The 27,078-nt window shown below is 41.5% G+C and overlaps 1 protein-coding gene across 3 annotated transcripts in view; it reads right to left on the bottom strand.

Annotated features, from left to right (window-relative positions):
* SOBP (sine oculis binding protein homolog) overlaps positions 1-27,078 on the bottom strand; it is a 109,988-nt gene that overhangs the window by 66,906 nt on the left and 16,004 nt on the right. For 2 of the 3 annotated variants that reach the window (XM_031611199.2, XM_031611198.2), the window contains exon 4: positions 18,724-18,875. In XM_031611199.2, the coding sequence (XP_031467059.1) occupies positions 18,724-18,875 (152 nt within the window). Of the gene's footprint in view, positions 1-18,723; positions 18,876-24,824; positions 25,077-27,078 lie in introns of those variants that run through there. The other variant, XM_090135916.1, reaches the window with a different exon arrangement.

A 27,078-nucleotide genomic window follows, 5' to 3' on the forward strand; every position in this document is an offset into this window, starting at 1 on the left:
AGACCTAGAGGGTATGCAGAAGTCGGTGGCAGTGGGCAGCGAAGAACAGGTGGAGGAAAACAAGACAATGGAAGTGTTGCTGATAAAGTATAAAATGCTGAGTCCTCAGACAAAGGAATTTTGGAGAAACAACAACAGTAAAATGACTCCCCTCCAGTAAACATAAATCCTGAATGATGACACGAGCTAGCATAGGATATGGTTTTGGAAACTGGGTCCTATCCAAATTGCCTTAATGTCAGAACAACCTGAATCTGCCTTCACTGGAATCACCCCTACCTCCTTCTTCCTTTATCTGGGCTCACTGGGAAATGCTCCCCTCTCTCTAAGTTAGATGTTTGGCAAAGAGATGTACACTGTTTCTAATCAAGAACACCAGCAACATCCTTCACACTAAAGGGCCCATGCCTAAAGCAATGGCCCACTTGTGAATACAGCTGCTACAAAACAAACAGTTAATCTACTGAAATCACTTGAGATAAACTGACGAGAATGACCAGAATTCAACTCCACAGCCTACACAGTTCATGTTGTTTACAAACCAGGAAACTTAATTGTGAAACTTTTACTTACTCTGTTAAACAATCTGGACTACAAGAAAGAGTGCAGGAAAGCTTTCAAAATACATCAAAAGAGAGTACCTAAGTACCTTCTTGCAGTCTCACAGGCTATTTATTATATGCTTTTGTCTATTACTGCCATAAGAATTGACTAGGATTAAATTAAACAACAATTAAACTCTGTTGCAATGTAGAGAAATGCCTGGATGGCCTCCAGGAGGTTATTTCTGCCATAACTACTTCTATGTTAGAGCCATTTTAGGAACACAAATCAGAAAAGAGGTTAAGAACAGATGAATCCTGGACATCAGAATGCTGTAGATTCAAAAGCTTTCTGAATTAGCAGCAGTGCAAAAAGGAATCCCTCAAAATCATCCTTCTCTCACTTATATTGCCTTCTCCCTGACTCTGAGAGGGCACTGTGTTTCACTCCCACTGGCATTCTTCCTCGTGTGATGAATCTATTGCATCAGATTATTTACTTAGGCCTGAAGACTATCCTACGTGTCCTCTACCACACAAAAATGTCATGTATAAATGATTCAGAAGTACATGTTTTATCCATTCCTACTTTTTAAAATCACATCAGCCAAATGCTGACTGCTTTACTGCCACTCAGTTCGAGCCTCCTCCTGCTTCCAGCCTGCCCAGGAGCAGCTGCACACAACGGGCCCATCCCACACACAGACCCCTCACTGAGAGCCCTTTGGTTCCTCGCAGCTGAGGTGTTCACAACACCTACAGAAATCAGATTGTTACGACATGGCTCCTACACATTGCTTCTGCTATTGCGGTTAGCAGAAAGTATTTCATCAAAATTCTTTTGCTATCTTGATTTGCTTTCATTTATTCTGGCACGTGATACACTGTGCGTTTATAACATTTCTTCATAATAACTATTTTAAAATTGCTTGCACCTCATCAGGTTTCCTTTTTATATCCTCTCCTTTTTTATTCCAAGGAGGGCAGATATAATTTATTCACCTTCTTACAAAGGAAACCTGGAATCCCACTGATTCCTTTGCAAACCTCCCACTGCCCAAGACCTCCACAACTGAAATGTTACGCTCTTTACTGCCCAGCACATCTCTCTTGCTGTAATCTCTACCTGTAATCCGTGTGCTGTGGGAGCTATCATCTGGCAGCACCTGGTGACCATCCTTCAGCAGTGTCCCCAGCCACCCCACCGGGACTGCTCCAGCTCTGTCTTTGGGAAACAGCAGCATAAACTTTCTATTTCTCTAATCTGAAAAAATGCTTTTTTTTTCCTGACTTATAAAGGAAGAAGAGCCTTAAGAACTTAGTAGGCAGCTCTGTGGATGAAGAAAACACAAAACAGAACGCATACTTCCCATGGTCCTTTTTATGAGTATATTTATGGGACATTTTTTAATCCTGAAAACAACAGCATGCGGCTGCTGTATCTAAAATCTTCAGACCAGATTTTCCACTAGTTTACTTCAGTTTTATAAAAGCATAATTCAACCAATCGCTATGGGACCACTGTATTGAAAAGTTGGGTAATCCCATGGAGAATTTCTTTTTCTGTCACTTTCTGCAAAAACAGCCAAATCAAACACTACATGAGAGGCCATTTTTCAGCAAGAGTTACACACACTGTAGTAGCCCATGACAAGTAAAACACAAGGAAAATGGAAACACTCAGAGCACTTGGTTTCATTTATACTTGGTAATTCGTGTGTGCATGTGTGAATACCAGGGATGTGGGTCAGCAGGGACAATTTCTGTAAATGACAGAAATGCATTAAAATCATAGAATCACCGAGGTTGGAAAAGACCTCCAAGATCATTCAGTCCAACCATCCACCTACCACAAATATTTCCCCACTAAACCATGTCCTGTCGTACAACATCTAAATGTTTCTTGAACACCTCCAGGAATGGTGACTCAACCAACTCCCTGGGCAGCCTGTGCCAGTGTATCACCACTCTTTCTATTGCTGCTATCCAGGAGAAAAGGTCAACCCAACCTCACCACAACCTCTTTTCAGGAAGTTGTAGAGGGCAATGAGGTCTCCCCTGAGCTTCCTCTTCTCCAGACTGAACAATCCCAGTTCCCTCAGCTGCTCCCCATTAGACTTGTGCTCCAGACTCCTCACCAGCTTTGTTGCCCTTCTCTCCAGGGCCTCAATGTATTTCTTGTAGTGAGGGGCCCCAATCTGAACACAGTACTTGAGATGCAGCCTCACCAATGCTGAGTACAGAGGAAGGATCACTTCCCTGCTCTTGCTGGCAACACTGTTTCTGATACAAGCCAGGATGCCATCCGTCTTCTTGGCTACCTGGGCACAGTACTGACTACATCTGGCACAAAGCTTGCTTTACATCAGGAATGTGTTGTAACTTAGTGGAGGTCACTTATGTCACTGCCATGACTGGTGATCAGAGCCCTCCTTTCACGACAAGATCCTATCTCATGTTGAGGCATCTCTGCCCTAGTACTGCCAAACATGCACATCCCTTCTGACAGGCTAGTCAGAGCCAGATAAGTCTTTAAAATATGTTTGTTCATGGCACTTCAACAATACAGCACGTGCAAAGCCATTTTCTTCCATAATATTTGCAACTGTTGATTATTTATACATTAACCCACAGACTTCATTTCTTCCATCCTATACCCATCCATTGTAAATGTAGTGTTTTTGCCACTTGCTCTGTTAGGCACGAATTAATGCATCAGAGGCATGTAATTTATGCATGCTATTTTGTCAAGACTGTTTGTATGGAATCTGCTTTGGAGAGGCAAGCTGCTCTCTACTCCGTGGCCAGAAATAGCTTTTTTTCTTTTCTTTTCTTTTTTTTTTTCTTTTTCTTTTTCTTTTTCTTTTTTTTTTTCCCCTTTGGTGCAATGGATCAAGGTAACTTCAGAGCAGTCACCAGGAAATCTCTGATGAGATGGAAATTGCAATGTTCCATGTTTTATGTGGTTTCAGGTAAAGATGATTTGTGCGCATGCAGAAGCATGACACCGGTATAATAGAAGGAAACCCTAGATGACATGGATGTCTGGGGGATGCCATTGTCAGGCCAGCAGAAAAAACAAGGACAAAGGAGTGATTTACTCAGTTAGAATGTGGCTGTGCTTTGCTAGGCTTTAAAAACAACCAAGGACATCGGACTGCCTGCCTTTCCCAGGAAGCAGTGTTACAACTCAGACAGCTTGTTCCACTTAAACGCGCCCACTGCAATAACTGAATTACTTGGGAAATGAAGACACAACATACAGTCTTTTCTTAGTGCTTTACAATTCTCAGGTCAAGTGCTAATACAGGCTACAGAGCTTTCCCTGGCAAGTATTGTTAGAGCTGTCATTAAAGACCTCCAAAAGTCTTAACTGTGCAATTGAAAATGTTTCCAAATCCTCTTATCCCAAACATAACAAATCTCACTGTTGTTAAATCTGATGTTTTGTAAATTTGATACTAGTTGGCTTATTGAGGGGGTTGGAGAATGTTTTTGTGCAATAGCACAGATCTACCAAAAAGGAATAATGCATCTCCGCGGCAAGGGAGTAACACAGATCGCTGGGAAGGGATTTATGCAGAAAGATGGAAAAGGAAAAATCAAAGACCACCTCTCGTACAGCGTGAAGATGATTCTAGGATTAAAAGGCACAATAATGCCATCCAATTACTGCTCTGTCTAGGTCATGCACTACTCGTAGCAGAAAGAAGTAAGATGGCAGATACCCTGGGTTATTTTAATTAATTTAATCATGTGACTAATTGGTCTCCGCTGGGTTTCTGTGGTAACTGCTTCCTAAGTGCTGATGGGCAATTGTGTTAAATGTAGCTTGGAAACTGCACGTAGGGTGCAGTGCCTTCTAGAGAGCAAAGGGAATTGTGCAGCTGCGCTCAGAGGGTGCTCCTGCTGGGGCTCTGATTATCTCCAAGCAGACTGTTTCCAGCTGTACTGTCCTGTTTGCTCCTCCACAAGCACACTTCCCCAAAGGACGTGCTTATGTGCAGAAAAGGCGGTAGGCTCCTTCCTCTTGTGCACGACAGCACATTTCCTGCAGGATGATGTGAGGGCGCACGGCCGCAGCAGAGCACATGCCATGTGGGAACAAAGGGGAGCAGCCACCGAGCCCAGTGTGCACAACTACAGCCACTCCTGAGTGCACAGAGGGAGGCTCTGCAGGGCAGGACTGCCTTCTTGCTGGTGGCTGGGTGTGAGGGTAAACCCATTATTGAACTCTGGCAAAAACAATGTGCCAAACTGCTTTTTCCGACTGTTCCTGCACCTCGTGTTTCATTCATGAAACCTCTGTGTCCACACTGCTGCAGAATGGCACAGAACAGGAATCAAAACTGGCAAATGGGAAAACGACTCTGAAAGTCATTCCTTGCCCTGTGAGTTGGATTTCGTGCCATTCTGAATAAGAAGCTGTCATCCTGCTGGATCCAAACTTACACTCTCATCTCCTCACATGATTAATGTAACAGTACGAGTGGAAAGATGATTAATAATAGCAACCTACATTCCAGTAATCACAATCGCACATACGAAATGACTGTTTAATGGGGTGGTAAGTTAAGCCCTGTTAAGGGCACGGAGAAAAAAACAACAGAATCTCCATGGTACCTTTCAATAACAACAACAACAAAAAAAACCGACAAAAACATCCATAAGGCATGCTGCAAATACAGAACACAACATGGAACAGTGAATCCCAGCCTTGCCAGTAAAAAGGCAGAAGCAGGCTAGAAAATACAATAAGACGCAGCCAGACAGAGGGTAAAAGTTTGGAATCTGTATTGTGAAGGCTAAAAAGGTTCAACTGAATAAAGCAAGAGAAAGGATAAAGCACAATGGTGGAGGTGAAAAAATGTGCATTACCCCACTGCCTTAAGGAAAATGAAGGTCTAGCCAGCCTGAATAAGTGCAGCACACCTGGGCTTTATTTAATATAAATTAGGTTAAGTCTAAAGTACCTTACACAGCTTTATCAGCAAACAGCAATTTGTGAAGTACACGGACAAATACCTAATGCCTCATTTTTCCTGTTAAAATGTCACCATTGTCTTGCATCTTTGTATTCAATTATCATCTCACTGACCTCAATGGAAGCACTGCCCCGATATCAGCACAAACAAGGAACCTCCTTTGATTTGACTATGGCGATCAGTGCCTTACCACATACTGTGTTCTGCAAGACCAAGATATTCCAACCTAAGTTCAAGGCTGAAGAAACAAAAAGCTCACCATAACTCAATTCGGTACACCACCATGACCAGCTGACTGGAGCAAATCATCTTAGAAACGACACAATGTGCTCTAACATCTCCAATTGTGCTCTTTGGAAAAGTTTGGCACAACAAAGGTGCCTCAGCATTGCAATTTATGCTGAAACGTCCGCATACAATTAATTAAAGTCAGTTCTACATGATTTTTTTTTTTTAATACAATCTCACATACTGCTTTAACCTGTTTACGAAGACTTCCATACCTCCTATATTTGTATCAACAGTATTAGGAACTACTGGAATTTTTGAAATATTTCAAAAGAATAGTGTGATGACAGATAACCGCATTATGAATTTTAATGAGAGATTAGAAGATGATTGCAAATGAGACAAAATATTTTCATTTTAGTGATAATAATGAAATTTTTTTCAGACGCTATTGCGAATCCGTTGCTTCTCCAGATCACATAAAAAGTAAATGGAGCCCAGCTCCAGTACTGGGCCAAAACCACAGCCAACGCACATAGCTCCACCAATATTAACAAAGAGATGTCTGCTCACACCAGCTATGTGTTTTGTGACCAAATGGGACACTTCAGTTTAGATTTGGACTGTGTCACCGAGTCCCAAAGGCTCGCTATGCCACCAGGGCAACCATTCTGCAGGGAGGACAGGATCTCACCATAATGCTCAGTCCACTTGGTCTGGCAAATTGCACATGGCAGCAGCACCCACTATCTGGAGGAAAGAGTGAAAAATATCCTATAATTTCTGTGGTTATAGGGTGCATATGAGGCTTGACCTGGCACATAATATCTCTGGTAAATTATATTTAGTTTCTGTTCTTGTTACCTGGCCAAGCCACGCATTTTGCTAAGAATCACCAATTTTAACCACCTCAGACTGTACATTTCTAGCTTTACCCACCATGCTGCCTCTAAGCCCCTCTGCTCTTTGCTCAGTCTGTACGTCCCAGCCACATGGCAGCCTTCTTGGCAGCCATAATGCTACAGACCCCATTCATGACTGCTTCACTACTGCTACATCACCATGGTCTGATTTATTACCTGTAATTAGCCTCAGCTTCAGCCTGTGGTCCAGCTTTGCTCATTCCACTAAGATAGTTGTTTCAGAGTTGTTTGTTTTTTCTTTCCCTAGATAGATTAATTTGCTTTTGTCAAAGTGAAAGTAATTTAGTTGTTTTTTTTTATTATTTCTAATTCCTCCAGAGATTTTATTTATTTATTTATTTATTTATTTATTTATTTATTTATTTAGTATCTCAACTCCTCTTAGCTTAGCATCATCTGCAGTTTGTGAACACACTGCCTGTTCTCTCCTGGAGATCATTAATGAAACATGAAACAAGACCAACCTAATGCACATCCCTCTGGTCCTTCTCTATCCACAACCTGCTCTTTATCACCACCTTTTGCTTTATTCCTTAAGCCCATTTTCAGGCCACTTGACAGTGTTCACATCCAAAGTAATTTGAATTAATCTGAGGGTAAGATTTCATGAGATGCTATTTCAAGTGCTTCACTAAATTCTAAATCCATTAGAACTTCTAATTTCCCTCCCTCATCTCATTTCTGTGTGTGTACATACTAGCTGTGTTTGTTTGGCAAAACCTCCATACTCCTCTGTTACTCCTTGTTGCCCGTGTGGCCTAACTGCAGAAAATGGAGATTGGGTGAAGTGGGCTTTGTGTGTTAAAGTCTCTGGTTTTGTTGAAAAATTAAACTTTTTTTCTACAATTAATTTTTCTCTAGTAAGTTGGATTATAAACTTTTGTCATGCATATAAAGCATTCCTCAGCAGCATAAAGTAATTTTTGCATTGGCACTACACTAGGGTCCTGTGAGATATGATCAGCCTCATGTTTAAACGTCCATCCTCATACAGAAATGTGGAGCAATGCATGCTTCTGTGCCAAAATGCTTTCTCTGTTTGTATCAAACTACTCGTCCACATCAAATAACACATCAGAAATAAACAACCTTACACAGCAAATGTGATCTGGAGTCCAAATAAACTATGTTCACCTAAACATCTTTGTCTATTTACAGTAGGCAGTGTTTTTCTTTGTGTTATAACCTGCTAGGGCAAGTTACCTTGTTCTGCCATTAGATCAATAGAACAAAAAATATTTAGGAACTCTCAGCTTCAGAAGTGCCTAAGAAGAAAGTAATCTCCTAATCTCTTTCAGTTTCTTTCTCTCTCTCTCTTTTATTTTTATTTTGAACACCATACAAATGACTCCCAAATTTTCAGGAACAGTTGCTGGTTTTAATGATACATTGCAGATCCTTGTCAATATCTCTGCTGCTTCACACTTTTATTTCCTTAGGAACACTCGGATGAGTACCATCTGGTCCTGGTGATTTACTGCTCCTGAGTTGCTGAAGTTGCTCCATAACTTCCTCCTAAGAGACTTCAATCTCTGTTATAAGGCCACACTCTGATTTCCTGTGAAAAATGTCCTTGGAACAGGAATTTCTTCATCATCCTCTGTGGTGAAGGTGGACACAAAATTAATTGAGCTTTTCTGCTGTTCCACTATTTCAGAAGGGGTCAGAGTCACTGCTGGGTAGCCTATAAGAGCTGGGGACTTACGAGGGAGCTTTTTACTTTTTTTAGATGCTTTTTCTACAGCTTTCGCAGCACCACGTACGTGTCCTTCCAATAACTTGCCTGTTCTTTTATTTCCAGTGTGCACTATATCTCAGAGACATTTTGTTATAAGTGACCTGATCATGTTCACAGATATTTTGAAGGAGGAGCTTTGTCTTTAAAAAGTCACACATTCGGTATTTCTGGTACAAGTGTGCTCGGGACCCCACTGGCATTTCCATAGTTTAATAACCACACTTCAAATTTGGAAAAAACGTTTTTTCCACTCTTGCTGTGTGAAAAACCACAGAAACAATGTGAAAGCAGACCACGTGCAAAATAATGAAACAGCCTGTACACAATGTACAGTCAAACATGCAGAGGGCCTGATCCAAAGCTCAGGAAAATCAGTGGGGGGGGTCCAGTGACGCCGATGGAATTTGGATCAGGCCCAAAGAAAGAGCACCGTAAAACAGAACGAGTTTTTTGTCTCATCTCTCAGCTACAGTAATCATAGGTGTTTTTTGCAACAGTAGTAGGTAACAAATTTTCCAATAAAAGTGTGATTTTTAAGTTGACAGTGTCCCTTTAAGCTTATGCACTTCTTCACATAACTATGCCAGATTTACTCTCCCCTTTTTACTTTTTCCTTGCTCAGAGGTATATGTACCATCTGTGCATCTAATATGGTGTTCTTAAATAGCCTCCAGAGTGATTCAATGCTTCTTTTTTCCTTTTTTAAAACTTTCTCTTGCTTAACCCTTTTCCTCATTATTTCAGAGCCTTCTCCTTCAGAGCTCCTTATCCTCACCTCCATCAGGATAAGCTGTCATACAGTGGCACTGAAGTTAGGAGCATGGTCATCTGTTGTTTTAAGGCCTATGCATTAGACAAAACCGAATGAGTTAAGTGCTTTATCGAGGCATTGATATTGACAAATGGAGACAAATAGAGGCATAACACTCAACCATTTGGCAACGGCCAATTAAAACTCACCATTACTACCAAATGATGAAATCATTCCAGCCCAACATCTCACAAAGATCTAAGCGTCACTCTTCTTTTTGAAACTCTAGTGTAATCCTCTAGTTGCAAATTATCAGACTTATCACTGGAAGAGTTCAAGGCCAGGTTGCACAGGGTTTTGAGCGACCTGAGCTGGTGAGAGACGCTCCTGCCTTATGACAGAGGGAATTGGGTTGGGTGGTCTCTGAGGTACCCTTCCCCACAAAACCACACTGTGGTTCTGCAGTATGTAGTTCCAGGAGCTGTCAGCCACCTGATTTGGTGGTGGTGTGCAGCACAACAGTGAAAGCCTGGAAGCTAAATTGAAAATAATAAGATTAACAGAGACAGAGTTTTTGGTTTACAACACTGTGGGTTTCCAATTCGATTTGACAGTCTGAATTTCAGAGAAAGGAAGGGCATGTAAGACACTGAGCAGCATTTGGCCACTGCTAATGGGGGTAACATTGATGGTCTCACATGCTTCCCAGCATAGCTGCACTGGGCAGTTACACTGCACTTATGATCCTCCTCCATGCAAGGCCCAGCAAAGAGCCTCTCTGCTCTCAGGGCAATTGGGTGGCAATGGAGCCACATCTCCCTCTCAGGCCGCGCGGGCAGGCAGAAGGCCGGACCAGCAGGAAGGCCAGGCCACCACCACCACCTCCCACCCAGGAGCCCTACATGCAGCCAAGGCCAGGCCAGCCATTGCTCCTCAGGCAGGAGATGAAATAAACCAAAACCATGTGAAGCCCAGCACAGGCACAAAACCCTCCCACCCCCAAAACCATCAGACACTTTATGACTGTTTCAAAAAATTATTAAACAGATGAGTACATTTACTTCAGCTACAAAATTGCATCCAGGCTGACAATTTGCTGCATATGTTTACTTTCAGCCCAATTTAAATTCAAATGGGTGAGTTATAAATGCTTGGGTTTTTGACAGAGAGCAGTCTGTAATTGAACTTAGCTGGCCAGCAAACAGTCTTCTACTATTGCAGAAATTATTTTCTAGAGGAAAGATATTTGACATTTTCAGACTTTTGCCCTATAAAAACTACCCACCCAGCTTGTCCAGCAAATTTAACACTTTGTACATCAAGTACTACTTGATATATAGTGAGAAGCTGACTTTAACTAACAACTTCCAGCAGTAGATTTTCCTGTTCATCTGGCAGCTTATAAGTTATAACCATTTGGCCTCCCTAGCCCTGTAGAGATTCATGAGGCCAGATTCAAGGTTAATGTGTGCAAGGGCTTCTTCCATCTTCTCATAAACCAGCAAGTGTTTGCAAACAAAGCTAAAGGGTGAATCTTTCCTACCCAGAAGGGGACAAAAGACCCAATGTGATTTATTCCTTTGGTCTGCCTGAAACAATTTCATCCCTGAATTTGACCCAGGATTTCTATGCACAAAGAAGAGGGAAGTCACTGCTCCAGAACAACAAGAGAGTAAATATAAACCATCGGATGACAAAAAAACCTCATAACTCCACTGGATTGCCAGCTCACCTGCACAAATTACTCAGCTACCAGCTCGTGCTGGGGAGTACTGTGACAGCAAGATGTCTCCTGAGAAACTTTGGGACCAGAAATGACAATATTTCTGTCATTTGCTACCTAAAACTATGTGACATTGTAATACGCCATTAATCTTCTCAGGAGTGTGAACACAGGGTGTCATTCACAATACTCTTCCTAATCCAAACATATTTTTGAAAGCCATATTTGCTTAATTTTGCTTTTAAAATAAAAATATAGATAGCGCAAAAATATACGCAAGTTACTTTTTCAATATTTCCCTAAGTTAATGAGCTAACTGGGAAGTGAACAGATGCGTTAAGCCAATAATTTATTCAAATGTCATGATATTTTTGAACAAACACATTATTTAATATGCATTTCATTATTTACCCGGTTCTTATTGGTGTTAATGATTGATATATTTGTCAGGAAAGAGAAAAGTGGCATCAAATGTAATCTGCACAAATTAGACTCACTTTGGATATCTACCCTAAGTTTTCATCAGAATATGCACTGTTTTTGATGCTCTTTTTGTAAGGATCATGTGAAAACAAAGCTAGAAAGGCTGGAAGGTGCATAAATTCATATGAGGTTAAGACAGCTTGGGTTAAGCCAATGCAAAGCCTGGAACGCAGGGGAGAGCAGTATTTTATTGAGTGCTTGTCTAGCTTGCATACACTGGAGCCAAAGAGGTTCAGAGGTAAAGTAAGCACCCAAGTGTATTGTATCTGCTCATTTTCTGAATGCATCATTGTTACACATCTAAAACACTTTAATCAAAAATCTCTTGGTGATGCAAAAATGTACTGGACACAGATTGTGAAGCACATCTTGCCAAAATTTTTAACAAAGTAAAATGCCTATTTTTCCCCTCGCATCTCCTTCTCCCCTCCAAAAATTCATCTAAGTGATTTAAGACTTCAGTAAAAAAAAAACCTTATTTTTTTCAGAAAAATAGCTACCAGCAATCTTTCTTCAATAACTCTGAGAATGTATCCAGTAGAGAGGAGCTTCTTACACATCTTCAATATCAATGTGTCATAGCATCTCTCTACTTAAATCCAAGTCATTGGTCTGAGCTGCGTACCTTCAAAGTATTTCTAGTCAGGTCCTAATGTGATTAGTGGTATTGTGTTGTAATGTCTGCACGTAAACAAAATCTATTTCTGGCACCAAGGAGAGATGCCACTGCTAAAGCTGTCCAGAATTGATGCGAAGACACCTCGTGTAAGCTGGTCGATTCATTTGAATCAAATGCCTGCTGTCCAAGAGGTAGCAGATTCTCAGGTCCTAATTAGCACATTCATCTTGATAAAGCCAAAGTAGCCAGAATGAGACACGACTGATGTAATGTGACATGGTGGTTAAAATTAAAGTGAACACGCCTTTTAATTGGATTGGATACCTGCTAGTAATTCAGACAATGGGAATTTGATTCAAATTTATAGTATTAAATGGCAGCAGATGGACAGTAAAATGTCCACTGAGTTTGCAAACTGACAAGCATGCTGGTTCGCCAGATCCCTTCATTAAGTCTTTGGTGGCATCAGTCAGGTGCTGATGCATTTCATCATTAGCAATGTTAATATGTTTTGCTTTGGTGTGGGTGAGCAGTGAGATATTCTGACCACTGGTCCCTGCAGGTTAGCTTGGAATTTCAATTTCTTCTTCTAACCACAGAAAATCTTCCCTCTGGTTTAAGTAAGGAGTTTTATGAGAATTCTGGCCCCAGTATGCAGTAAGCAAAAAGGCCAGCTGATAACAGCTCAACAATGACATCTACTCTTTTTGACTAATGCTGGCCATCTTTTTCGTAGCTCAAGATTCGCTTTATATCTGTGTCTGCTCCAGATTACTGGTCACAGCCTGTGGCCTTTTACCTTCTGCCCACATAATTTAACAACATCCTCTGAGGGATAATGCTTTCTTTCCCCTTCCTTCTCCAGATAATTCCTCAAAGAAGTTTGCAACTGCGCCCCACACTCAAACTCTTTCCTCTGCTCACTCAGCGTCTCATCTGCATTCATTCATCAGCACTCATTTATATCTTAACACAGCAATCACAGCTATGGAAATGTTTATCATCTTTTCCCCTTCCACCTTCAAGCCTTAGCAAGAAACCTTATTAATTGGTTTCTTTGGCAAATATGCATATTTGCACCTGCATATGTGCACACAGACCCAAGCAGACACAAGGATGCACACACGCATCCTGCATAAACCCGCACCAGAACGAGTGACTCTGCGAGCTGTTCATTAAACCTCACTTCTCTACTGCTCCGTAAAGCCAAACACAGACACTTGCATGCAAACCAAGTAGAACACCTGCTCAGCACTGACCTTTCTGAACACCTAATTAATACAAGTTAAATCTCTAGGAGAAATAGATTTTCTATTCAGAGCCCCATGTGTTTCAAAGCTTATTATGGAAAAGAAGCGCAAAGGAAGACATAACAGCTAAGCTTTTTTTTTTTTTTTTTTGGCAGGGGCACTATTTGCATCAAGATCTGTTAAGCAATTTTCCAAATTTTCATGAATGATGATCATTTTACAAATTAAATTTCGCAGGTGCCTGAGAAAGAGACAAAAGAAACATTTTTTGCCATTATTCATTGACTTAACAGAGAGATTGTTAAATATTTCTTATGCGCTGTTAGGCTGCATAATTAAGCTTGAAATCAAGAGAACTTTCTATGACAATCCTCAGTAATAATTCTGGGGAATGATAGCTTCTGTTTACTCCCAGTATTCAGGATATGTTTGTATATACAAGCTCAAAGTAATCACATTGTATAATATATATTAATTAGCTGAAAAAACAGTTCAGGCAAGAGTACTAAGGCTTTATGATGCTGTGCACAGATTATTGTCTTGAAATATAATTTGAAAGAGTTAGTAATCATCTGCTGTAACAGAACAGAGAGCTAAATAAATGTGTATGATCTCCTACAGCCCCACTTGATCGCTCACCCTCATCCCTGCTGCACAGCTGGGCCAGAAGAGCAGAAAACATACCCACCTCTGAGGTGGGAATACAGCTTGCTGCTTAGGAGAGCAAAGCCAGATGCCGTCTTTGCAGATGGCCTGCATCAAGGATGCCTGGCCAAGCCTGCATCCAAGCTGCATCAGGAAGAGGTAGTTCTCCCTGTGCAAAGCCAGCCACTGTAGGTGTCATGGATCTCCATCTCGTACAGAGGAAATGGCCCCGCCATTTAAATTTTCATGCCACTGAACAGCAATTTGCTTTTGCTTTTTGATTTACACCTTTCTGTTTATTCCTATAAGTGAAATTTGGCTGCACCAAACATCTATCATCTTTTTTTCTTGATGGTAAGGCAGTGCACATCAGGGACAAGGCCAAGAATAAAACACTGGCTGACAACCTTGCAACCACTTCCTATCCAAGGTCTTAGTCAAATCAAGTAAGTTATGCTATAATGTGTCTGTGAACAGAGTTTATAACCTTTACGAATTCAGTCCTCGTGCTAGGTTTGGCCATTTGGTCATAATAAATTTGTTTTCTGACCCATTGATTCAATAAACTTAATTTCAAAATTAATCTTTTCAGGCTTCAAACTCACTGGATCCAATTATGAATCCAATAGTTCCTCTTAAAATTAATATTCTGAAACTTGGTGGTCTAACGCTCTTTGCCCTTATGTGCCTCTTCGGTACTTACCTTTATATTAGTTGGCCTATAAAATTAAATATCTTAGGAAGAGAGCATCAAAATGACTCCTAATCTTAAATCTACTCAATTACAAACATTAGTGTGAAATGCTCCCTTTCCCAAATTACTTGCTTTTAGTTGGTATTATTATGCACAATGGGTTTGTGTGCTAGTTCATTATCTATATTTGCCTATGCACACTAGACCAAACAGGAACAGGAATTTAGATTTTGGTTTTTTTTTTTTTTTTAGTAGCACTGCTGGTAGTTGGAGGTTTTTCTACATTAGATATAAACACTTCACTCTCTGCCTAAAGGGGTGAAAAAATCAATTTTTTCTTCATTTATTTCTAGTAATTTAGATAAAATTACAGTCTGTGGGGAGATCCATTATAATTGCAAAAATATATATATTTCTATTCTTGCAAGGCATGGTTGCTAATACAGATAATTTTAAATGGTCATGACTGCAGGATACCCTGGACAGAATTTGCATTTCTTATGAGAAAAGCAACTTCCAATCACACAAGCCTTTCTCTTACAGGCCTGGGGCATGAGTGGCACAGCTCTGCCATGACAAGGCGCGGGGGATGAATGCACATCTCCAGGGCTAGTCAGATGCTAGCTTAGCCCAGTGCACTGCTTCAATGCCTGTGGTGTGAGAGGACTGGGGAAGGAAGCACAGGCTGGGTGCAGCCGTTTTCCACCCAGTCTGGGGCTTTGGGGGCACCCATGCTGCTCTCTGGGGGTGCTGCAAGGCGATCTCACACTGGTGTGCATTGTTCCTGCCTGTTAATAGAGTGATTACAAAAACCCTAGTTTTGAACACTGTAATTGGCATTCAGGAATACGTAATTGGCAGTGTTACTTAGTGGCATTTTGAGACACCAGCAATGATTTACTCTTTACTGTTTAAATAGTTCTATCATTGTAAGTAAGTGCTTATCACAGCACTTCTCTTCTGGGGAAGAGAGGGAGCACTGCTCAGCATGCTCCATTAGGAAATTCAAGCCTTAAACCAAGTGACCACAAAGTTCTATCAGCTCCCTGAAATGCAGCAGCTGTACATATTTAACGTAATACAACCCCATATTGTTGCAGAGGTCTGCTGTTTAAAACACACATAAGGCAGGTGAAACGTGACTATTTCACTCCTCTGTTTGAAAAATGAGAAAGTGTGGAGCAGTGTAACTTCTCGAACACATAAATAAGCATTAGGCTCATGGAGGAGACAGGTATGCTGTTGGACTAGCAATAACAGATTAAAGGTCAGCGGTTAAATCCAAAACGATCGCAACCTTGTTCTTTCAATCTTGTTCCTCAGCACTCTGCTCTATTACTAACAGGTCAAGTGCAAAATAAGAAGCATGAGAGTCTGCTGAATTCTCCCACTCCTTTAATTTAATGGCAGCATTTCCCAAATATTCTGTCCCCTGATCATTTAATGACATCAATACATATGCAGTGGGTAGCTATGGATTTCCCTTGCTAGGTCAGATTCTGTACAGTTATTGATATCACAAGTGCAAAGAGGGAGAAAATTTGATTCAGTAGCTTTCTTTGAAGCAGAGACAATGTAGCAACCAACATTATCAATTTTATGTTGTCTTGTTGTTAGTTGTATATAAAAAAATAATGAATGCTATGCATTTCTGGATAAAAGATGCTGAAAATATCTAGAACTGCTTAACTTCCAGAAGTTAATAGAGGTGTAGGAAAGGAAACCAGTGGGAATAAGATGCTCTTAGTTGCCCCTCATCAAAATACAAGGACAAGGAGGCATCCAGCAGAGAACACAGGTAATAAATTTTAACTAGGTAATGGGGAACTTTTTCAGTGTGATGCCTGAGTGATTGAAATGATGGCTATAGACTACTACTACTGATTTCTACTGCTCCAGACTTAGTAACAGGTTTAACTACACCTATGCTTTATATTAATACGTATTTATTTTAGTAGGGGACCTAAACCTTCTATTTTGGGGTCTAGGCTATGTGATTAGAGATAACACACCATTAACTGGTTGTACTTTCTCAAGGTTTCCTGAGTTATCTGGTGCTCATCACTGGAGTACACATAGGACCATCTAAGCAGGATCACTTGCAAACCCTTCGCTCTTAAAATGAGGGCTGCTCTGAAAGTAATACCTCCTATTGTATTATGTTGGTCCAAAATGTCAGAGATGGATGTCGGTTGTATGGCAGTAGAGGGTGAACCTTCCCACTAATATTCCATGCTGTTGCCATGTGACAGATGGCAGCAGAAGGGCAGTCCGACACAATGGTGTCTGACATGGAAGTGTGTATAAAGCAAAGGCATGTCACTGAATTCCTCCATGCAGAAAAACTTGCACCCATTGACATTCGTTGATGCTTGCTGAACACTGATGGAGATCAAGCAATGGATGTGAGCACAGTGAAGTGGTGGCACGTTTCAGCAGTGGCAACAGCAACATGAAAGACAAGGCCCATTCCAGACAGCCATGCAGATTTTTATGAGCATGGCATACATGTTCTTGTTCATGGCTGGCGAAAATGCATAGTTAATGGTGGTGACTATGTTGAACAAGAGCAATTCATAGCTGAGAATTTCCTCTATTAAACAGTGTTACCATGCTCTTTGTATCTGTTGTAGTTTCCATGGAAATAAATAGGAGGCATTACTTTCAGAGCAACCTAAGTATCTAACTCATGCCAATTTGTGACTCAGAGTCACGGGCACATCATCTGAGTGTGATCCGGATCCTGTTACATGACAGTGTCTTACACACTTTAAGTGACATTGAACTGCATATGCATGCATCTACATGTGTGTATGTACATGGGAGCTTGTTCTGAAATGAGAAGCATCCTAAGAGCATGTATTTCCCTCTTCTACATCTCTAGAAAAAAGGACGTAAGGTCCACTCCTGGCAGAAGGATTCACGTGACTTTAACTTGCCTGTCTGCTTCAGTAGACATTATGAGCTTGATTCTCCAGGACTGCCACTGAAATTCCACTCTACTGATTTTTGCAACCTAATTCTTCAGGCACTTTTTTGTTGTTGTTGTTTCGGCAGGATGATGTGACCCAAATTTCTAAAGGAGGGTAATTTGCTGTAACATTACATCTTGATTCTAGGATCTATATGTACTTACGTGTTATTCCCACATATTTATAATACTAGACTTGGAGAACTGAATTTTGTTGCAACTTGGCAGGCTTTGAATGTTTTGTAGCATTAGGGAAAACAGTATCATTTAGAAAGCTAAAATTTGAAGGATTTTTTGAATAATAAATATTTGTAAGACCATAAAGACTATCCAAAGACTCCTCTTGCACTAATAAGTCACAAAAGGCCACAGTTACTTTTTCAACAACTACAAATGCTGGAGCATTCCTATGTTATTTTTCTTTAAATGGCATTTAGCACATACTGCTGAAGAAAGACAGCTGCTGAAGCAACCTAGAGGGCATTTTCAAGCACTGTACTTCAGCGATTACAGCAATTTTTGCAGGCATTCAATATTAGGATTACATTCTAATTTTAGGCAAAGTTAAATTTAAATTGAGTAGGAGGGGTTTTCATGGCACTTTAGATGTTCTAGTATTGCTTACCTCAAACCAAAAATGTATAGTGTCTGAATTTTGCAGCCATGATGATGTTATGAGCCACAGTACACTTGAAAAGAGCTCACTAGCATCACGGAGACGTCCTCTGCCACAGTGGGACTCAGACTTAGGCTTTAAAAGCACAGCCATGATCTCACTGCCATGGGACTTGGTGACACAGCTCCCACTGCCTGGTAAGGCTGAGGCTGTCATACACAGCCACCCTCTCCTATATTTGCATGATGCAAATTAGTGGTGTGTGTGTAGCAACCATCCTGAAACCCTAAGGCCAAAGTGGGACTGGTATGCTCCTGTTGATGTTTATCTAAGCTCTCTGATTCTCTAAAAAACCCAAGCGTCTAGCTGAAGGGAACTGAAAGAAACAAGGTTAGTAAAGGGCTGACAGTCCAACAGACAATACAGATGGAAAGTGAGGGACTGGGTGAAACAGAAAACAAAAGAAAAGAGCTTCTGTTAGATGCTAAATGAGACCCAGGCTGGGCCAGTTAAAGCTATGTCTATGCAGGTTACATCTTTCCTTATTTCTCTTACCTTGTTTCTCTTGAAATATGCTCTTCGGCAAGCTGCAAAGCACTTCTCGCTGCAGAAGCATTTCACTTCACTTCCCATACTCAGGGAATAGCGCTTGATTCCAACTTTCTGGCACCAGGCACACATTATTTGTACATTTGACACATCATCTTCTACAACAAAAATATAAGAACAATGTTTACATGAGATGAAAACACCTTCCTCAGACATCTGCACACTTACTCTTAGCGCAACCTGCACTGCCTCATCTTATTTCTAACCTCCTTACCATTTGGGAACAGAAATGTGCCTGCCTGCCACTACCAGCTCATTCACAGGCAGCTGATGACCTGTGCCAACCTGGCTCAGTAGATTAGCAGAGCTTCTAGGATGGCTGGAAAAGATTATTAGCTTAAAAATGGTGCATTGCTGAAAAGCTCTGGAAGCCTCAAGAGCTTTTTTGCATGTATAAGGGTGCACAAGTCTTTATTAAATAAGCAACCCAGAATAGAGGCTTAGTAAGTCCTGCTGCCTCACTCTTGTTGCTTACAGCCCTGTGAAGTGAGCTGTTCACATATTCTGCTCAGCAAGCTGGTGACAAAAAGTATCTGGGTGGTACTGCACCAAAGCAGGTCTCTAACAAAAGCTCTCTGTTAAATAAGAAATGAAACATCCCGTTATAGTGTTGTTTTGAAATAATGACTAATGTAGAAAATGAGAGCTATCATTGGAATATAGCAGTCACCAAAACCTGCACTTGAGCAAGAAGGGAGATGCAACACTGGTGAGGTCTGTCAGGTTACTTCTCTGTCTCTGTGCTCATCGGCCAAATCTGAATCCAGAGCCACTGAACCTTTTTCAAGCTCCTCTCAATCACGTGCTACAAATATGAGGTGTATGTCTTTTGAGATGTACAACTGGAATACTGCAAAAGTCCTAACAAGGTTCTTGTGCATTCATCATCTTCACCCCACTTCACAGACAGGGAATAGTTAAGCTTCTTAGGCAGATGACTGCCGCAAGTTAGTAGGAATCTTTTGACTTAAATCCCAGAATTCTTCAGTTCTGATGTCCAGTCTATTGTACAGCATGACCTTTCAGTTACAGGCAGCTGCCATTGTCTGACTGCTGGAAAAAAAAAGTCCCCGAAGACTAATTGTTAAAGCAGTGCCTCGTCCCTGAGCAGCAGAGAATTCATGGCTCAGAGAGTCTGTCATGCAGCCATCCCATTTCCCTATAAAGGATTTGTTTTCGAAGCTACGCTGTCATCGTTCTGTAAAATTATTGGCAAACTAATTTTTAGCGGAGTGATTTGGCTCCTTTCCCCAGCTCTCATAACTCAGAACTACGTGCCGCATTTTATTCCACCTTAACGGAATAAATACTGCCAGTTTAATAACTTTTTTTCCTTCTGCAAATTGTGTTATGATTTATAGCTACAAATAAAATTGTACAACGTTAAAAAAAAATGACCTTTTAGTTTTAATCAGACTGTCTACCTTTAAAGCTGTATTTAAGGCTAAGTTGTAACATAGATTTGTGCTTAATGCATTTTATCATTTACTCTTTAGAGCAGGATTTGCCAATATTATAAATGCTGTAATATATTGAACATCAAGGGAAATCACAACAATTTGGACAGGATAACCACCAGCTATACAGAGGATAAAGAGGTCTGCAAGCACCTGCCTGCACCAGCTTGGAACTAACTATCCCACCAGGGCACAGCAGCATTTCTCTCCATTCTTATCTTGACCAAGCTTTCACAAAGGAGCCCTGATTCAGCTGTGTTTGCACCAAAATAAAGCCATTCCTCACAGACTGAACTTACTCTTTGAATACACCACGACAAGTGAAATTCCCATGAGCCAAAGGAAACAGCCAGCAACCCCTTGTTTCAGATAACAGCAACATATATTCTCCTACTGACAAGAAGTATTTTATCTCCAGAAAGTGGAAGATCTACCAGAGATAACTTTATAACAGCCTTGTTACTGGTGAGAATAACTGTCATTAATGAGGAAAGAAAATTACGGAGCTGAAAGAGAATTCACTGCCTAAGTAGGTACTGGAGCACCTTGTTTTGAAGTAGGCTGGCTCGTCATGGGCATAGACCTAAAGGAGATGCACAGAGCTCTGACACCAGGATTTCCCAGGAGTTTTCATGCACAGCTTATCAGGGGAGATACGTAAGCTACCATTCAACTCCTGACCACTGACACACACTGACTGCCTCCTGTGGATGATCAGAACGATCACAAAATTGTTCAGTTTCAATTAAAGAGCATCCCAGCAGCAACTGTTTAAAGGGAAAGGCTACACTACAACTTCCCTGCATTAGGTTATGCAGGAGAGTAAAACTCAACCCAGCTCCTTTTACCAAAGGCTCCCTTCAATACAGACCCAGGCAAGAACAGCAGTGGCAGGCAGAGGAACCTTCTTGGTCAAACTATGGTCTCCTCGTGCCCTGCAGAACTTTGTTACTACCTCAAGGGGAGCCCTTTGAAGCAGCATCACTTAATGTGTGATCCATGGAGCTGACAGTCAATAAAACAGCAGAAAATGGCCCATCATCTACCTCTAGCTGCTGCCTGCACCTCCAGGAAAAGACAGCTGATATCCAGAAGGCATCATCAATATTAATCAAAACGTTCATTGTTTTGAAAACAAGGTGAAAGTGAGGGAAAGAGCCTGCCTAAATACTAAAGAACTTCAATTATTTCTCTATTCTATTCCTTTCTCCCTCCACCATCAAAAAATAGTCACACGCCATATAGTCCTTTTCATAGTAACAGCAATAATAAAAGTAGATGCCTCTTCCCTTAATAAGGCATAGGAACACTGCCACATGAGGATGAACTGCATATAGCCGTGTAAAGCAGCCAGCAAATAGCAGTACTTCAGAAGGGGGTAGAGGGCTTGCAAATTTTTGATGCAACTGCAACTTCTTGTAATGCAATGCACCAGGTGAAAAAGGAAAACTTCCAATATCGTGTGACTAATTCTCCATGGGCCGTCAACAAAAGTCCTGTGCAGCCTGGGAGGGAAGAATTTGCTATAAAACCAACTCCTTTCTTTTAACTTCCAGTGAAGCTGCAAACAGCAGACTAAATTGCCCGTTCCCAACGGGTACAGAGCCATGCCCCATGGCTGACACAGCAGGGTGTGTGGGTGACAGCTGTGGACAACCATAACGGTCCAGATCAGGCAGTGAGCTTTCCTTCTTGACACTGGTTGCAGCAAGGATCTGAGCAGAAGCTGTGAAAGCACTTGAGGGATGTTTGACTACAGAGCATTAAGCTTAGTGACCGGAAAAGAGGACTGCTACGTTAACAGAAAAGTAATAGTCCACGTATTTCTACTATTGCAATCCACAGCGCTGAGAAGCAATAAGCTTAAAAATCCATTAAGATTGTGTGAAATAAGGAAAGCCAAAGGCTAGTGATTTAATTGCAATCTTCCTAAACACAAACTGGAATACTCCAAACTCAGTAATTCAAATCTACCATTCAAGACTCCTCTCACTTTTTCACAGACCTTTGTCTCATATGGCCAAATTCTTTAAAAATCACTTTACCAGACTCTCGTCCTTTCAGGAAAATCTATCAAATCCCAGTATCTGCAACACTCAGCAAGAAAAACCCGGGACAAGAATGCAGGGCAGCAGGGAATTTCAAACTGAGTAGCTTGAGACTGCATCCTGAATCCTTCTTCTAAACTCTTTTAGGCCAGGTCTGCATTAAGAAAGCTGATTCACAATAATTGCACTGGTGTACTACATCAGCAATGTTCTCTTGTGTACACAGACAAACTTTGCTGGTAGCCTCGCTGTGCGTATCAACTTGAGTGACACGAGCTCACCCCAACAGCATGCCCACATCCATCATATGAGCTCGCTGGAGCAGCTCTGTTGATGAAGATCATTCAGCATCACTTTCAGGACTCACATAGCTAGGCTGACACATGGTTTAAAGTACAAAAATAACATCTGCAAGTCTTAGGACAGATCTGAGAGGGTTGGAATGGGCTGGAATGGGTTGCCCAGAGGGGCTGTGGATACCCCATCCCTGGAGGTGCTCAAGGCCAGGTTGGATGAGGCCCTGGGCAATCTCATCTAGTGCTTGATCCAGCGGTTGGCAACCCTGCCTGCAGCAGGGAGGCTGGAAATTGATGATCCCCTCCAACCCTAGCCATTCTATGATTCTATGATCATTTTGAAGTGAAAGCAAATTTTTCTTAATCAACCGCATTTTTTTTTCCCCTGTGGGCTTGCAACTTTTTGAACTGCTCTTGTACTATGCTGAGTATGTTCTCAGATTTGTCACACCTATGAGAGGTCGGATGAAGAGGAGCTGGCATACTGACACTGAATAGTAACGGGAGAGCTTTCAGCAGAATATCCTCACGGCTACTCCCTATAATCACATCAGGTAATAGAAAGACACATTCCTTTCACATGCAGCACAAGACCTGAATTTCCAGCCTCTCCTTTTGTGAGTTCTCCACTCTTCATACGAAGCATTGTAAGAAGAGCTATTGTGGGAGTTGAAATGCCTTGCTTTTAGTGCCTCTGGGTTGTGTCATTACAGGTGGAAGAAGCACTCCCTGCACCCACTGCACAGATACTATTCAGATACATCTCCTTGTGGTTTTTTGCCTGTGTATTTTTCATAATGAACAATGCAATAAACATGGTGTGTTTGCAGTGTTAAATCATGTTCCCAAAGGGAGCAGTTTGTATAACAAGATAAAATTATCACATTATAATAACTAAATATGCATCAGTCTAAAGCATGCTCCAATTAATCATCAAAAGTTTGCACCGCCTCTTTAGGTCTTAATTAAGCAGAATGTTGGGTGTTTTTTTTTTCCTTCCAACCAGTGTAAAGGAGCTGCAGAAAATTGTTCCTCTTAAAGCCAATGAGCAGCAGTTTAGACTAATCGATCTTATATGGAACCATAATTTGGAGAGGTGGAGAGAAGGGGAGGAAGGCGAAGAGTACAATAGAGCAAATCCATCATGGATAGCTCTGTCCTTTATCTAGGCAAACAAGCACGGCCTGCAGTGCTTAGAAGGCTGATCCCCAAATCCCTGCAATTCTGGAGTTAAGTCCCAATCAGTTTACTAACTTTAAGACTGCAGCATTCTGCTAATACTGTTTTGAACTCTCTGATATGCATTTTCAACTTTAATTCTAGTTTAACAAATCCAGAAACAATAAATGCAGACAGAGCTCTCATTCTAGAGATTATGATGATCCCTGGACAGGTGTTCCTAAATCTTACTTTCTGTATTTACTTGCAAGAAATTCAGCAAGAGATGTTCAATTGTTCTGGCAAGAAAAAATTACTCCTGAAGGTGCCCACCTACAGTACTGAAACAGTGATGGTGAGCAGAAGAAAGACCACAAGGATGCAGGGTCTGGGACAGAGATCTCAAAGCAAGTGAATCTGCATGGAATCTGTCCTTGGCTGCAGTTGTGTTTGTCACTCAATATAGAAATATTTCAGCAGCTTATCCTCCTGGATGTCACCCTACAGCCCAACTCCTCCTGGCACATGAGTTTTCTTCTTCTTCTGCAGCTACCAGAGCCAGGCATCACCACTACTGCTTCTGTTTCTTTTCTTTTTTTTAAATTGTGTGTTTCCACCCCACTGTATGCCACTTGACAGCGGGAGTTTGGATCCCAGTTATCCTCTGGATGCTATGTTAAGGCTCACCTGAGATGAGGAAGTGACCTGTGGCAGTCAGCATGGCTTCACCTAGGGAAGATCATGCCTGATCAACCTGGTGGCCTTCTATGACAGTGGTGGCATCAGTGGACAAAGGAAGGGCAACTGATGTCAAAGGCAAGACCTCATCCTCATCTCAAAATTGAGAAAGAAATGGATTTGAAGGTGGATTATTGCATAAATAAAGAACTGGTTGGATGGTCACAGCCAGAGGGTTGTAGTCAGTAGTTCTACATCCAGTTGGAGACCAGCCTTGAATGGTATCTCTCAGAGATCAGTCTTAGGACCTGCTCTGCTTATGAAGAAGTGGAATTGCTTCTGACAGATTCGTGATGATATCAGGTAAAGTATTCGCAACAGTCACATACAGAAAGAAGAATTAAACTCACCCAACTGGTGAAAGGGGTCTCTGACTACACAGCACTCCTTCACAAGCTACTTCACTCCTACAGTGTAGGTCCAGGCTGGCTCTTATATGAGTCCAAGGTGGCTCCACTCTGGGTCTACCTCTTGTGCTCCTCTGTGGGGAGCACAGATGCATGCAATTTTCCTGTGCTCCCTGGGTCAAACACACCCCTTCACCAGGTGCTCAATCACCATGACCTAACAGTTGCCCTCCAGGCCCAGCGCTCTGTAACATCTTTATCAACAGCCTAGATAGTTGAATAGAGTGCAGACTCAGCAAGGCTGTAGACAACACAAAGCCGAATGGTAGAGCTGACACAATTGAAGGAAGTGATGCCATCCAAAGGGACCTGGACAAGCTTGAAAAGCAGGCCCAAATGAACCTAACGAGGTTCAAAAAAAGGCTCTGTAAGGTGTTGCATTTGGATTCGGGCAATCCCTGATATGTATACACAGTGGGAGAACTCCTTGAGAGCAGCCCAGCAGAGAAAGACTTGGGGGTTCTGGTGGATGAAAAGCTAGACGGCCAGCAATGCACTCTTGCTGTCTGGGTAGGTGGCCAACGCGGAGAAAGAGGGAATTCTCTCCTTCTGCTCTGCCCTGGTAAGATTGCATCTGAAGTATTGCATCCAGGCCTGGTGGCCCCAGCATAAGATGTAGAGCAGTTGGAGCAGGTCCAGAGGAGGACCATGAAGATGATCAGAGGGCTGGAGCACCTCTCCTATGAAGTCAAGTTGAGGAAGCTGGTCTTGTTCAGCCCGGAGAAAAGAAGGCTGTACGGAGACGGCTTTCCAGTATTTAAATGGAGCATACAAACAGGAGGGAAACATTTTTTACACAGTCTGACAATGATAGAACAAGGGAGAACAGCTTTAAAATAAAAGACAGGCGATTTAGATGAGATGTTAGCATGAAATTTTTCACTCAGAGGGCAGTGAGGCACTGGCACAGGCTGCCCAGAGAAGCTGTGGACATCCCATCCCTGGAGGTGTTCAAGATCAGTCCCTGGGCAGCCTGATCTAATGCCTTATTTAGTTGTTGGCAACTCTGACTGTGGCAGGGGCTTTGGAAGCAGATGATACTTAAGGTCCTTTCAAACCCAAGCCATTCTATGATTTTATGATTTTCTGGAGGGAAGCTTAAAGAATCCACTAGAATGGCCCTTAGCCCCATGCTGGGCACTATGTTCAATCCATCAGCACACATCTTCAAATTTTATAGCTCTTTTCATTACTACTTTCAAATGAAAAACTCCCTTTTCAAAGAAATTAGATCTTATCGTCTGTAGCATCAACAAAAAGTGTTTGCAGTTTCCACAGTGATAGGCCAGGATTTCATAATGTTTAGGTCTGAGTTATCAATTGGCTCTCCTGAAACTCTTACTATTCACTGACGGAGACCAAGTAACACAGTGTTCAGATTTTGTTAACCCAAAGGAGTTCCTGAGGCAGATGTTCCCGAGACAGTCAGAAGCACTGTTCTCATCTTTTTTTTTTTTATATCCGAGATGCTTTATCTGATTAAACTTAAATTTTAAAAATGAACAAATGTAACTCATGCAACAGTTTCACAGAACCCTTTGTTATAGTACTTCAGCTGATCCTCTAAGTAGGTAGGGTTTGTGACAAACTCAAGGCATAAAAAGTTCTTTGGAAAAAGTAATTGTGAGAGGAAGATTAAAAAAATAGGGCTAACAACAGAAAGCTTTTTGCAGCCATAGCCACAGAAATATCTCAGGAGGTCTATAAAAGAAAGAAGAGTCTTTTAAAGTTTGCTACGCTACTGAAAAAGTCAAGTGTCCCACCTCTTTCAAAAAAATCCTTTGGGGGAACCATGACTTGCCTATGTTTTCTACGTCTGTGTTGAGGTGTATTTTCATGCACAGTTCAGTAAGAACTGAACACAGAACCAAATAAAAATTGTCTTTAAGGCAGGTTTGAAACACGCAAAGAAAAAAGCACATATTTCAGCTTATGGATGTAGAATTCCCTGTGCATATTTAAAATATGCTACTAAAGTATGTGCATAAAGTACAAGTATACTTTGTGATTTTCCTTATAGCACAAAGGAAAAGCTTTCTCCTCCACAGAATCACAGAATTGTAGGGGTTGGAAGGGACCTCCAGAGATCATCGAGTCCAACCCCCCTGCAAAGCATGTTCCCTACACCAGGTAGGGACTCACACCCTCCGCAGAGAGAAAAAGGCATCAACAATGGGCTATATATAGGACAGGCATA

This window comes from Phasianus colchicus, chromosome 2 (assembly GCF_987193195.1).
Source record: "Phasianus colchicus chromosome 2, bPhaCol1.hap1.1, whole genome shotgun sequence".
Taxonomy (NCBI): Eukaryota; Metazoa; Chordata; class Aves; order Galliformes; family Phasianidae; genus Phasianus; species Phasianus colchicus.